The sequence below is a fragment of the Cupressus sempervirens genome, chromosome 2, assembly GCF_028749045.1.
Source record: "Cupressus sempervirens isolate cs-2001-9-10 chromosome 2, ASM2874904v1, whole genome shotgun sequence".
Classification (NCBI taxonomy): Eukaryota; Viridiplantae; Streptophyta; class Pinopsida; order Cupressales; family Cupressaceae; genus Cupressus; species Cupressus sempervirens.
The window spans coordinates 157622339-157636081 of record NC_143119.1 but is presented as its reverse complement, the minus strand read 5'-3'; the positions used below and the strand labels follow the sequence as shown (position 1 = coordinate 157636081).

The 13743-nt window shown below is 39.0% G+C and overlaps 1 protein-coding gene across 3 annotated transcripts in view; it reads right to left on the bottom strand.

The window, feature by feature from the left end:
* Positions 1 to 12856, bottom strand: part of LOC149571522 (Prefoldin chaperone subunit family protein) — a 170455-nt gene extending 157599 nt beyond the window's left edge. For 2 of the 3 annotated variants that reach the window (XM_089813029.1, XM_089813031.1), the window contains exon 1: positions 12537 to 12856. In XM_089813029.1, the coding sequence (XP_089669155.1) occupies positions 12537 to 12613 (77 nt within the window). In that variant the 5' untranslated portion in view covers positions 12614 to 12856. The remainder of the gene's footprint in view (positions 1 to 12536) is intronic. The other variant, XM_089813030.1, reaches the window with a different exon arrangement.
* Positions 12857 to 13743: the final 887 nt, after the last annotated feature.

Genomic DNA, 13743 nt, shown 5'->3' with positions numbered 1-13743 from the left:
TTTGAAGATTCAGCTTCCTTGACAGTTTCTTTGAGTACAGAAGAGCTTGACAGCAGTACTACAGCTTTTGACATTTTGGATGTTGATATGGACCTTGGAGATGATTCGCGAGATATGGATGATAATAATGAGGATACTCCTTTAGACCGAGCACCAGAAGAGGCTTGTAGGAGACAGTTCAACCAGAGCCATCATGTGACTAGCCAGTTAAAAGTTAGTGAGCAAGACATTGTTATCGCTTGTGAGCATTTTGATATTGCTCGTCAGTTGTTGGCCGTCACTGGTTGGGGTTCTTCTATGACAGATGAGTCCAGCGGTGGTTACTTTTCTTTGGCAGAGATTCATGCCTTGCGTGAAGCTGTTCGGATTTTGAAGCAGGATTACTTACGATTGGTAGCTGACCGTGATCACCTGGTTGAGTGGGGAAGTACAGCTTATGAGGCACTCTTGGATCGTGAAGAAGAGGTGAGCGAGCTTTCCCAGGAGCTCATAGCGACTACTGAGGTTTTAGAGGACACACAGCGAGATCTACAAGAGTCGCAGTTTCAGTTGAAGGAGGTGACCGTGGAGTTGGAGCATTTGCGGTCAAAACCAGCCCCAGACCCAGTTCATTTGACTACTGAGGTGGACGATGGTAAGTACACTTCCACAGTTGCTACTAAGGAGCATATTGTTAAGGCTAACACACATGTCCAGGATTTGGAAGTCGCTGGTCTTAATGAGTTTGTGACACCTATAGAGTCAAGCCTCCAGATTGATTCTTCTCAGGAAGTTGATAGTGCGGTACAGTTGAGTAGGCCACCCTTACAGGAGGACCAGTTGTGGTGTAAAGGGGAGTATGTTAATGTTTCCTCATATAATTTTTACTGCACTGAACCGTTCATGGAGTATTTGATGGATAGTGCATGTGTTCATTTGGACTCGCATAAAGTGACAGAAGGTGTTCTCATCCAAGATACTAGTGTTATTTGCAGATTGGTTGAGAAGATTATAGGGGTCCTTGCTACTATGCTACCTCACAAGGATCTCGAGGAAGGGTTTGTTGAGCAGAATGCACGGGATCCTATCCAGCCTACAGTCACTCGGAGTCAGAAAATGGAGCCATCTGTTGATTCCCAGTTCAGTGATGATGAGCCAACAGCAGAGTTTGGAGGTTCTTACCGGCATTATACGGTAGGGTACGCTCATCATTTTTCTTTTGACACAGAGATAGAAGATTTTATTTCACGCAGATGTAGATTGGCTCCAATTTCCTACCATCCATTAGGGGATAGATTGGCACCATCTTTTGAAAATAAAATTGGTAGTAGCAAGTTACTCAGCCTGCAGCATCAACACACCCGGAGCAGTTTTTCAGAGATTGGATTTGATGGCAGTGTTTCAGGTACCTATGGCTGTTGTCATATCTACAGTGCAGTTGGGTGCAGGTGTCAATTAGACAGGGACTTGAGTTTTGATAGAGTTGATGTTTCAGTTGGCTTAAGTTCCGCAGAACGGTTTCTTCTATCGACATCTAGAGTTGGTTTTCAGATGATTCCATCAGCGTTGTCAGTTGTTTGGATATTGAGTACAGTTTTTCAGCTACTGGTATTGATGATTTCTCCACGAGAGTATGATGAGGATTGGGATGATATACAGATTTACATTTGGGACCCAGGCATACTAATTGGTTTATGGTTCAGCCATTGCTTGGGGACAAGCAATTTCGGGAAGGGCGGACAGTCATGTCCCCATTTTTTGGTGACAGTTCGATTTAATTAATTTAATTAATCTGGTTGTCCAAAATAATGAATATTTTAAGGGACGACTAATTAATTATTTTAATTAAATAAATAAACATTAAAAGATAACTTTATATTTAATAAAGTGACTTGGATTATAAAAATATTTAATAAAGTCACTTAAGAGATAAGATCAAAAATGTTCTAGAAGTCTCTGGAGAAGATGGAGAGGAAAGAATAAATAAGCACCCCGGGGCTCCATTCGAATCAAGCAGTTGTTTATCTCTCTTGTTTTCATATTGTGATTCAATCACAGGTGCATTGTGGAACCTAGGGTTTCTGCAATTGTCACAGTTGGCCATTGAGAACGATAACTCTCAATCGGTACGCAATTTTGAGGGTGTGAAATATCATCTGAATTATTGCAGATTGGAGGTGACATTCAGTCATTTCATCAGGGCAGAATCTGTGGCTCAAGGCCAACAATTTCGGAGGATCATTCTGAGGGTTGATATTCGAAGATATAATCTAGGATTTACAGGATCAGTTGCAGTATTGAACAGATCTAGGAAAGAAGGCGAGTCTCCTAGTCAATCTTCCAGCGGCACTGCCACAAATCATTAAGGCCGAACCTGGACGAAAGGCAAATGTCACTTATGAATAAGCGCTTATTGACTAGGGATATTTGATTATCAGGGAACGAGTGTATCATTCAGTTTGAAAGATAGTATTCGATCATTCATGATCATAGGCAGGCATTCGTCATCTATGTGATCATCACAACTCTTTAATTCTGCAGCATATGAGTATCAACGGCAAGTCTGTAATCAGTACCGGCATCATCTCCTGATGGAAGATTGAATAAGGGCACTCGATACAGTCTGGGCACAATGTCATAAGTCGCGATAGATCACCTACAGCATGTTGTGAATCAATCCAGAAATCTACCTCTGGTTCCAATCATAACATTGCGGGTATCAGTGATACGAGATGCATTTGGTTTCCATATCAACTTCGTTTTTCCTTGTATCTGGTGGGCTCAACTTCCGATAAGTGCGACCTCCTTAGCAAGTAGTGATTAGAATCGATTTAGCGGGTTCCAATCGCACTTTAGGCATCAAGAAATATGGTGATTAGGCGGAAAAGGTAAAGAATCCTTGAATAGCTGGTGAAACTCCATATTCCGACCTTAGCCAGGCGTCATTCTTCATTGCGTCCTTACCAAGCACGGGTTTTGAAACAGAGTCTGCTGCACTCAAAGTATATATAATGGTCGATCCCTTGTAATTATTAAAGACGCATTAGTCTGGGAACAGGACCAAAGGAGCAGCGCATTGCATATACAGTGTTACAGCGATAACATCATAGAAATCGCAGGTGGATAAAAATTGGTTTCGTGAAACTACAGATCTCGAAAAGATAAGGGCTTCATCCAACATTGCAAGACGAACCTTGGAGGTCGGCGGTTTTCTGAATAGAACCAATATTCTATTCCCAAGGGACATCGGCATAGCTAATTATCAAACCAGCGGCAGATGGTAACAATGCAAACGCTAGTCTACGGAAGCAGGATATAAATCACACAAAATAGTAGGCGGCAGCTGGAATTCATCGGCTACAGTACACGGGTCTGACAATTCCATGAAGTGACCATTATCCAGGTTCCATTGTTTGTTTCTGATATTTGGTTATTCACCTCTGTTATTATAATAGTATTTGCAATAAAATTATTCTGAACTTCTACCAATTTGTATCTGGATATTTGGTAAAATTTTCTGGAAACAACATGTATTGAAATGTTTATGCCGAATGTTAGTTGAAGTACCTCATTCAGAATTGTATTTAGTGGCTCACATAGAGGGGGGTTATTTCAACAATATTAGAGTTTGTTGGCTAACTGTTTGACGGAATGTCAAACCCTTGTAGTTTTTAGTATTTTGGTGTTTAAGAAACAATAATCCTGACGGGGTTATTTCAAGGCATGAAACTTAGGATAACTGGAGAGGGTAGCCATAGCTACTTTAGCTGATGCCACAGGCTCAGCGATGTCTAACTCCAACTGTGTCGGAAAATGCTCAACATCCTCTGTATTATCCTCAATATCAGTATCAGGAACCTCCTCATCTCCTAACTCAGAAGTCACCTCAATCAAATGAACCTTTCCTTTACCCATGCAACGGTGTCCTGGTTCCCATGGTTCTTTGCAGGAAAAACACAACTTTTTCCTCCTCAATTCATTCCTCGTCTCCTAATTCATCCAAGGAGTTTTAGATGAGGTCCCTCCTTTGTTCTATGTCGTATTGGCCTTCTGTGCAGGCCGTGAATCTCTAAATGGTTTCTTATCTGCCTAATAAGAAGTGCGAACACTATCCAATCTCAATGTCACATCAATAGCCTCCTTAAGAGTAGCTGGTTGGAAAGCACGTACCAATCCTTTTAGTCTATCCTACAAACCCTTAATGAACAACATCACACTACGTTTCTGGGGCATATCCGGTACCATAACTGCAATATGCTGGAACTCATTAATATAGGCTTCTGCATGACCAGTTTGTTTAAGGTGAGCCAACTCCCTGTAATAAAGTTCTTTATCCTTACAGTCAAATCGTGCAATGAGTCGCTCAGTGAACTCAGCATAGGAGTGAACTAAGGCGTTATCCTGGGTGACCAATCCATGGTGCCACCAATCATAGGCAATCCCCTCTAAATACAACACAGCAAACTGAATAGCCTCACGCTCAGGCATGGGCCTCAATGAAAGGTATATGTCCAGCTTGTGGACCCAAGCTCGTGCACTAGTGTCTCCTGAGCCATTATATGGGGCCAATGTAATCTTCCCAGTAGCTCTATTGAGGTCATAATTCTGCTGCTGTTGTGGTAGTCTATTACCACGATCTCCCTTGAACCTGGTTGTATCTCTACGCTATGCACAATACTGGGGAAGAGGGAAGATGTCCCGAACCTCAGGAGGTAGAGCTCTCCACTCAGCTGTGGCCGTCAAAACTGACTCCTGAAACCCCACTTCTGGTGGTTCCACCTGCGCTAGCCGTTCACCTGGTATGAATTGGGGAAGCAATGGCCTATTCGTAGTGGGTGTACGATGGCGATGCCTCCTACTGGAATGAAGGGAGCTCCCAACTGAAGAATGGGACTGATGGCTGCGCTAACTACCAGCCACTGAAACTGATCTACTTTGCCTGCCTCTGTGTCCACCCATCTCCAAATGCTCCAAGGTATCCTGTAACCTGTCTAGAGCCTGAGCGATCCTAGGCTAAGTAGTGAATAGGGTCCGCACCATCTCTCTTTCTTCTGCCTCTGTAGGCATGTTGTCGCCAGCAGCACCCTGTGCCTCACCCGTAGCTGGTATCTGTGCGTCTCTGGCGGCCTCTACTTGCCACTAGTTTCTCCTGCGCTCGTAGAATCTGTGTATTTCTCCACCAAGATGCATAGATTTGTATTCAATCCACCAACTAGTGACTATCCAGATGCTGAAATGATTTATCAAAAGCTTTTATCCAATACCCAGATGCCAAAATCTGTTGTGACAATTTCTCACAAACCCTACAGGCTGGCAGGATGTAAGCTCTGATACCACTGAAAGATCCCTGATGGATCTCTACTGCAAATCTGCTGTAGATTTATTTTATTTTTGTTTTTTCTTGTTTATTAATGTTTTCTTGTTGAACTAGACGGAAATGCAGAAGAGTTTGTTTGTTTTTGTGTTTTTGATGATTATTCCACATAGAAATGAGAAGTAACAAATGGCAAGAAAAGAGTCTGAAAATAAATAACAATATGCAGTAAAGTTAGAGTTGATACAAATCGTACCAGGCAGATCTCTAAATTAAAGAGCCAAATAAAAGATCCAGTACATTTCCTCTAACAATGACGCCACAACTGGCTGATGAAAACGGGCTAATAAGATGCAAGATTCTGCTGCTGAGTAACCGATTTTTCTATCTATCCAAGTGATGCAAATGGCAGAGTACGACTGCAAGTACGGCTGCAAGAAATGGCAATGTACGGCTGCTAGAATTCACCTTCCATACGCCAAAGAACATGCCCAACAAAATAAACTGTAGGCCCAAGCTGAAGTGGCGTCTACCTTCCTCCTGAATACTATTGAAACTACTGACAAACCAATACCCAATGCTGCTGAGGGTTACGTCCCAGCCAGCAATTACCCTAGGGTTTGCGTCCCAGAAGCAAACCGCTCAAGTAGAGCAAATCTAAAAAGAAGTGTTTGAAAAATATGCATAATCATGAGAAATGGCGCCCATCTCCTTATAACCCCTTGCAAAGCAATTCGAACCCTAAAGTGACCCCCAATTGGCGTTGGCTATAAAAATGAATTAAATTTTATTTTAAAGTGACCATGTCACTAGAAAATGACCTTTTCCACCATAGTAATAAATCCGCTCACCGAATTGCCCTGAGACCAAAGAGGAAGATTTAGAGAATTTCAAGACCTTTCCAACGAGCTATCATAACATGGGATACGCATCCAGATGAGGCCAAAATTCTCTTATTACTCCAAAATGGCTATTAACTTAGCCTTATTTAAATATTAAACGCTAACTTAGAAAATATTAAAAATATAACCCAAATAGCCACAAACTGCCCAACTGACATCACAAACCATAAAATCATCCTGTCACCTGTCTGTGACTGAAGTCAGAAATCAAGGATCCACTGGCAGTCTCATCCCTAAAATCTAGGGATGCTCCTAAAATTTAGGAAACAAGCCCTATCCCTCTGAAACTGAACCCAAAGGGTCATCTCATGGAAACCCAGCCCTGGGCATGATCATACCTCCTAAAAAGTAGGAATGAACCCCATAAATGTAGGAACTGCCTCCTAAAAACAAGGAACGTCACCCAACTGATCAATACCCACCAGAAAACCAAGTCCCCAACACTGAATAACCATACTGGGTCTCTATCCAACCCTGTCAACCTACAAGACCCCATAATAAGCTGACTCACATGTCTCTGTTAGACTGAGCTAGAGTGGGGACATGACAGGGGATCCTTACTAAGATAGAAAAATGATTAATGCAATGAGTAAACAATGAAGTGAAAAAAGACAGATATTTTTTGACAAAAGGATGACAGCTGCAAGTGTGCCCGAAATCCTTCGATCAGAAGATTTATGCCATGACAACCCTCTCTTCTAAGGATTTCTGCTCCTTGGAAACTCATAATTGATCGTAAATCATGATTAGAGGCTGCGGGAGTTGAAATAGGATGAAGGAATTATCAAAGGAGTGCAAGGTAACAAGTTTTTGGGGTGCAAGTGGCAAAGTGATCTTGGCAAAAATCCTCAAACTTAAGGATTCCCGCCACATTAATCCTCTCAAATCCAAATTGCCGCCACCCTCAAAGGCACCCAAATCAAGTCTAAGACATGAATCCAACATTTTAAATTCAAAATGGAGTAAGGAGCTTTCAAAAGAATGTTAAAATGGTAAGTTTTTGGAGCTAAAGTTGTCAACAAGGTAAAGTCCTTATTGGCAGAAATCCCCAAATCAGAGGAATTCAACCCCCTCTAATCCTCTAACTTGCAAAATTCTGCTTTCCCCAAATCTGTCCTGAGCAAACATAGAGGCCATAAGAGGCTAGGAAAAGTGAAATGAAGCCAAGAAATGAGTGTTTGAGGTGCAACAAGTCAAAATGGACATGGCAGAAATCCTCAAAGTCCAGGATTTCTGCCACTTCAATCCCCTAACCTTGAAATCTATGTTACACAATAACATGTTTCCTATATAACTATTCCCCTAATACTTATGTTTTTGTATAACTATTCCTCGCCATATAACCAATTCGTAGATAGGAACAAACTAGTCGAATAGCATTACTTTGTGTAGAAGCTTCAAAGCACTTCAATATTCTTAGTATCATTTTTCAAAGAATGGATCTGCTACATTTAGCTATCTAAAATTGGGTCATATAGGAAAGAAAACATTACTATATGCTTCCCACTCTTAAATGTTTATCAATCTTACATGCTACAAGATGTTCTAGAGAGAGCACCTTGACTCCTACTAGAGTTGTCCAATTAGCCTTGGGCATTTTCGAACAAAAATTATTAAATCCAAAATTCACCTTCTTGGATAGAGAACAATAATGTTGTTAGCCCATCTCATTGTAAAAGTACCAATCTCCATTTTTAAGCTTGGCCTAAGTCCCTTTACCACTAAAGAGTTCTTTTGTCACATGTTAATTTGCAATTCCATTCATAATTTTTAACTTGGGATTGACCTACTTTGGTTTACCCCTACTTTGTTCTCTTTTGTTTTGGTATCTTTCTAAAAAAGGAATCCTCGCAAGCTAGTGCCTTTCTATTATAACTAGCAATAATGCCAAGCTCCATCGAGCAGCTTTGTGATTTGTGAACATTAGCTAAATTTCATTATCTTGAATCGTCAAGCTCATCTATGTAGAACCTTGTTTGATTCCACTCATACTCATAAGTTCTAAGAAATCCAATAAATTATTGGTGAAACTGAAATAGACACTATTATTTTGACACGACTCATGATGGCAAGTTTTAAAGTGTTCCAAGTTACTAATAGTGCAAATCGGCTAAACACTAGTGTGTAAAGTAACAATACGCATTCAAAAATGATAATAAACCTTCTTAAACTAAGACAAACACTATTATTTCGAAGAGACTCATAATGGCAAGTTTTAAAGTGTTCTAAGTTATTGATAGTGGAAATCGGCTAAACAATAGTGTGTAAAGTAACAATAGGCATTTAAAAATGATAATAAACCTTCTAAACAATAGCACAAGGAGTAAACACTTATCAAATTAAATTTATTGTAGAAGTTTTCTTCCCATAGAAAGCAATTGTGGGTACCAAGAATCTAGTATCTAGTAATAAAATTGCTATCTGACTTGAGCTTTATTCTAGGTCAAAATAAAGCATTCATTTCTTAGCAAGAAAATTAGGTATTATTTTCCCCCATTCATGGTGTTGAGAAAGACAATACACCTTTAAACCCAAGGAGAGGTGCAAAAACATTGAACACACCAGATGGATGGAGCGAACTCAACTTTAACAATGCTTCCAAAGGCAATCCTAGGTTTCTTGCCGTTGGTTTTACTTAACAATACCATGAGGGTTATGCGATCAAAGCCACTTCAAAAGGATTTAGTCAAGGAATAAACAATGAATTAAAGATTCATTCAGTTCTCTTGAGACTGCAATATGCATAAACTTTTATTAAAAGAAGTGCACTTTGGAGGCAAGTCTATAAGTATTAGTAACCATTACATCTGGGGGAGCCCAAATTTTGAATATATATGACATTGAAGCAAGTATGGTTATTCTTAGAAAGTTTAATAGAATACACAATAAGACATGTCTATAGAGAAACCAATGAGCCAACTTTTGAAACAACACAAATTGCTTAGTTGGTAAGATGGTAGAACCTTTATAGAGCCAAAGGCCCAATATTTTTAGTGATGACCCCATATCATCATGTAGACCAACTTCCATGCATTGGCAGTAGGAAAAACCACTTAAGCATGTGTGGTCGTGAAAATTTACCCTGCTACACCCAAGGTACAAGCACACAATCTATCATAGGTTATTATGGTAGATCTAAGGTTATATCCTACCTTCATTTACCACTCCTAACAGCTATTCTTGTGTCCAACTACAGACACTACTATAAAGCTACTAGCTAAAAAGAGACAAATCTCCTTCTTAGAGGAGATTTCAGACCTCAAGAAGACAAAAATGTTCAAAACTACTGTAATAATCATGATCTGCACCATCACAGTGATGCTCGAAAACCTATTCAACAAAACTAAAAGCAAGTATCAAATCAGCACGAACATCTCCTCTATGTTTGTCATTTTATTTTTTCAATGTAGGGGAACCAAAAAAGACGATTCAAATTCTGTCAAAGGTATCAATAAGGCCATAGAGGTGCAAGGGACTCCTTGTCTTGGATAAAGCTGTCTCCAACTCTCCACCATTAAATTTCACCTTGGTGTGAGACCATGGATGGGATGCAACTTCAAAGCAGTCATTCAACGGATTCTATTTAGCATCACAGCCTTCAGCCACGATGACAACCTATGAGGACACCAAGCAAAATGGGGAATTGAATTTATAAAACTTGTCACTATTTATGCTCCCTTGCCAAGCATTGACAAGGCATTTGAAGTTGAAGTATACCTATCAGACAATGTGATAAAGATTGCCTCAAGGTGAAAAAAAATTGCCTATTGTTTTACTTATAGGACTGTAAATATCACTTATGAATAATGGAGACTTCAAACAACTAACTGTATAATGAAATTCAGTCGCTTCTCAATTCCATACTGCCACTAGATTTTCGGTTCTACCCCAAATCTGTAAATTTGCTGGTTATAATATATGGGTATGGTCCCGAAGGTCACTTTTATCTAGCTCAAAAAATGAAGTCGTTGTTTCAATATTCCACAAGGATATAAAATAAGTTATCATGGAAAACTAATAAGTCTGACAAAGCCCATGGATAAAGAAAATAAGATGTCCTTAACAGTAACAGAGTAGAGACGGTCAATTTCAAGTTTTACATATCACAACTTACACTAACTCTTTGTGCAGACTAAGTATGCCCATTAATGGTAACCAGATCATCCAGACAACAGGAAAACTGATATCATGTAACTACACAATCAGGTCAAAACCCAGACGCTTCAACTCTGATTGTGTAACTAGAAGCCCTTTTGTACTAGGGGTAATTTATAGACTTTTGAGCAACAGTAACAATTATAAAGAGTTAAAAGCCATCAAAATTACCTTAAATATTTCTGTTTGTTAACAATCTATATGGAGAATCATGATATACCTTTCATAGCATTTGGCCATTGCTATGCATTTAACACCTGTGCAGAATCTATATGCTATGCATAGTAAGTGGAATTTCTCACCTGGTTGAGTCTATCAGCAAACGTCACATAAATTAGGGGAGCTCGCTCAATGGATACACCTTCATACATTTGCATAACTCAATTGACTACTAAGTGAAGGTGAAATGTAATGCTTTTGAAGTTATATGAGGTGAAGAGATGATAGGTGACCATATCTAAACAGTGTAAAGACATACACAAGTCTACATCACCATCCATGTACATAAACCCATGAGTCTGCCCGTAGCACACAAAAGTTCTTGACAAATATTTAAGGTCATATCATGCCCCTGAATTTTAAGAACCCAGGGACAAAACACAATGTACACACACTTGCATAAATACATACATAGAGAAAATATACATGCATCTACATGCATAGAGGTATACAGTGTACCCACACACTCACACATACATAAATGCTAGTGCCTGATGCATGCATGTTGACTGTAATGTATACCCTCTGTAACATTTCTCAGATAACAAAAGTAAAGAAAGAGGCCCATATTATCGAAGGCCTTATATGTTAGTACTTTTTAACATCCCTGAAGCTGGAGTAATTCCCCCTCTGATAAGATGAAAGGCCCACATCACTAGCTCTCCTAGCTTTCAGCAACTGGCCAGTACTCCACAGTTCAGGCATAGGAGGAATGCTTCAAGATTAAAACTGAATTTGGTCACAAGGTCAGAACCACGTAGAGCAAGAACTGAATAACATATAAGGAAAACCAGTAAACAATTCATTTGTGAGCTTTCACAAGAGAAATCTCATAAATCAAACATGGGTTCACTTATTGGTGACATAACATAATAACTTAAACAATAAGTGGCTTATTTTTGCATGGACAAGTTTTAAATTTAAATGCCCTAAGGCTGGGGTCCCATGGAGGGGGTTTCCTACAAAATAGAGCAGGTGGTCGCTAAGAGTTTTTAGGAATGTTTAAAGGTGAGTGGTCCCATGTATTGTGGCTTAAAAAATTCAGCTCCTAAATTTGTGGAAGTTGAGAAGATTTTGAAAATTTAAAATATTTTTAAAAGTAAAAACTTTGTTTTTGTGGGAAAGAATGAGCACAACTTGCTATGTGGCATAACTTTTTCCTAAGCTGGTGGGGCTATTTCCAGCCCCACCTTTTTTTCACTGGCTCAATTTAAGAGGGCTAAAAAATAGGGGCAACTATTTTGGAGGAAAAGGTTCTAAATAATCCTCTAGCCCCCAAAAGAAATTCATGGGACCTCTATTCGCTAAAAAATAGTGCCCAAGCCCCCCTCATGGGACCCCTGCCTAACCTTTAAGCCCAAACTCTCAGCAGCTAAAAATGGAAAAGACTATGCATTCTACATCGCCACCTATAATACTACTTTCCAATTACTAAATTGTTTCTTTCACAGCCGACCGTCAAAGGCAACTTAATAGGTTAGTTTTTGAACCCTAAACATTTTCAGCTAAAAATGAAAAATATCGAAGTCTGTTGCACACGTGTTTAAAATTGGGCAGTGCTTCGTTGTTTCAAATGATCTCATATTCAGTCACCTTTGACCAACAAAACAATCAATGACACACGTGCCAAACTGGAGATTAGCCAAATAAAATTAGGGTTTTCTTATATTAAATATTTACCCTGACTAATGTATTTTCATAAATGAGCAAAGTCGATACTGCAGACGCTCTAATGCATAAAAGTTACGCCAGAAATCATTATTACTCGTGATTACAGAAATATGTCAAGTCCGAGTAAAATTCGCAAAGCCTACGGAAATGTGCTACATTATCAAATTCTCTAGACAAATTCTGTAACAAAATTTTTTAGAGAGGTTTCCATTTTAAACAAATAATATGTAAAAGCCATGAAAGAACAAAACCAGCGAATAATCTCTACGGACGAGAAATTTGGCGAGCCAACTCACCTCTCGGCCATGGCATTAGCGAGGTCGGGCTTCAGGCGCCGGTCGACAAATTCTTCATATTTATGAATCTTGTCCATCAGAAATTCACTTGTGTGTTTGAGACGTGTGGATTTCAAATTTCCGAAACCTTGAAATTTGTTTTTCTACAACGGCTAAATGGATTATGATCAATATAATGTTTACAGACAAGTTTTCAATGTTAGATATGAATTCCCTAGCGACAAAGACAAATTTCACTTCTCCGATAAAGAGTCCGTGGGGGAATGTTTTTATTAATTAAATGAGGTTTATAATTCTCTATTTGAAAAGGTAGGGGTGGGCGACGCTCGATAGAACGGTTCACAATTTTTGTATTATATTTCATGTACTAGCAATCGCACCTTTGTGCGATAGGTACGTCAATAGGTACGCTCTATAGGTCTGTAAGGTGAAATGAGTTTGTCCTTTCATCCATCTTTTCTTTCCATCCTTTTTATATCTTCTCATTTATCTATTGATCTATCTTTATTTCTCTATCTATTTGTCTCACATCCTTTCAATCTATTTTTTTTAGTTCGTAACTTCCCCTGCCCTTCCATATGTGCCTATTCTTTCGGAAAATTTATAAATTAAAATAGATAGTGACAATCAATCAATAGATCTAAACATTTGTATTTTCAATTACTTATCTACAAATTTGAGATAGTTGGAAGTATCCCTAACATCTCACAAGGATAAGAATAATTCTTGTTCAATGAGTCACAACAATATAATCCATTTGCAAAAATTGAAATGAGACTCGTGGAAAAATTCCCTCACACACCATGCCTAATATTGATTCCCCCATCCACTCTGTGACAAAGTTTGGAAAGGCTACTCTAACTCTATTAAACAAGAGTGATGGGCAAAATATCAATTAAAATTATAAGACTTTTGAAACTACATCTAGAGAGACATATAAAAGACTTTTGAAACAATATCACTAGATTTAAAAACATGCATTCAAAGAAATCCAAAATGTGACACATATAACTCCTATAACTACATCTCTCTCCCTCCTCTACCGATCTCTACTTCTCTCTCATTCTTTCCTCTCTCTTCGTCTCTAGGTATATTCATCTCTTCTACCTCTACCTATCGCTATATCTCCTCTCTTTCTTTATATCTCACTTTCCTTCTCTAGGTATATGTATCTCTTCTACCTCTATCTCTTCTACCTCTATCTATA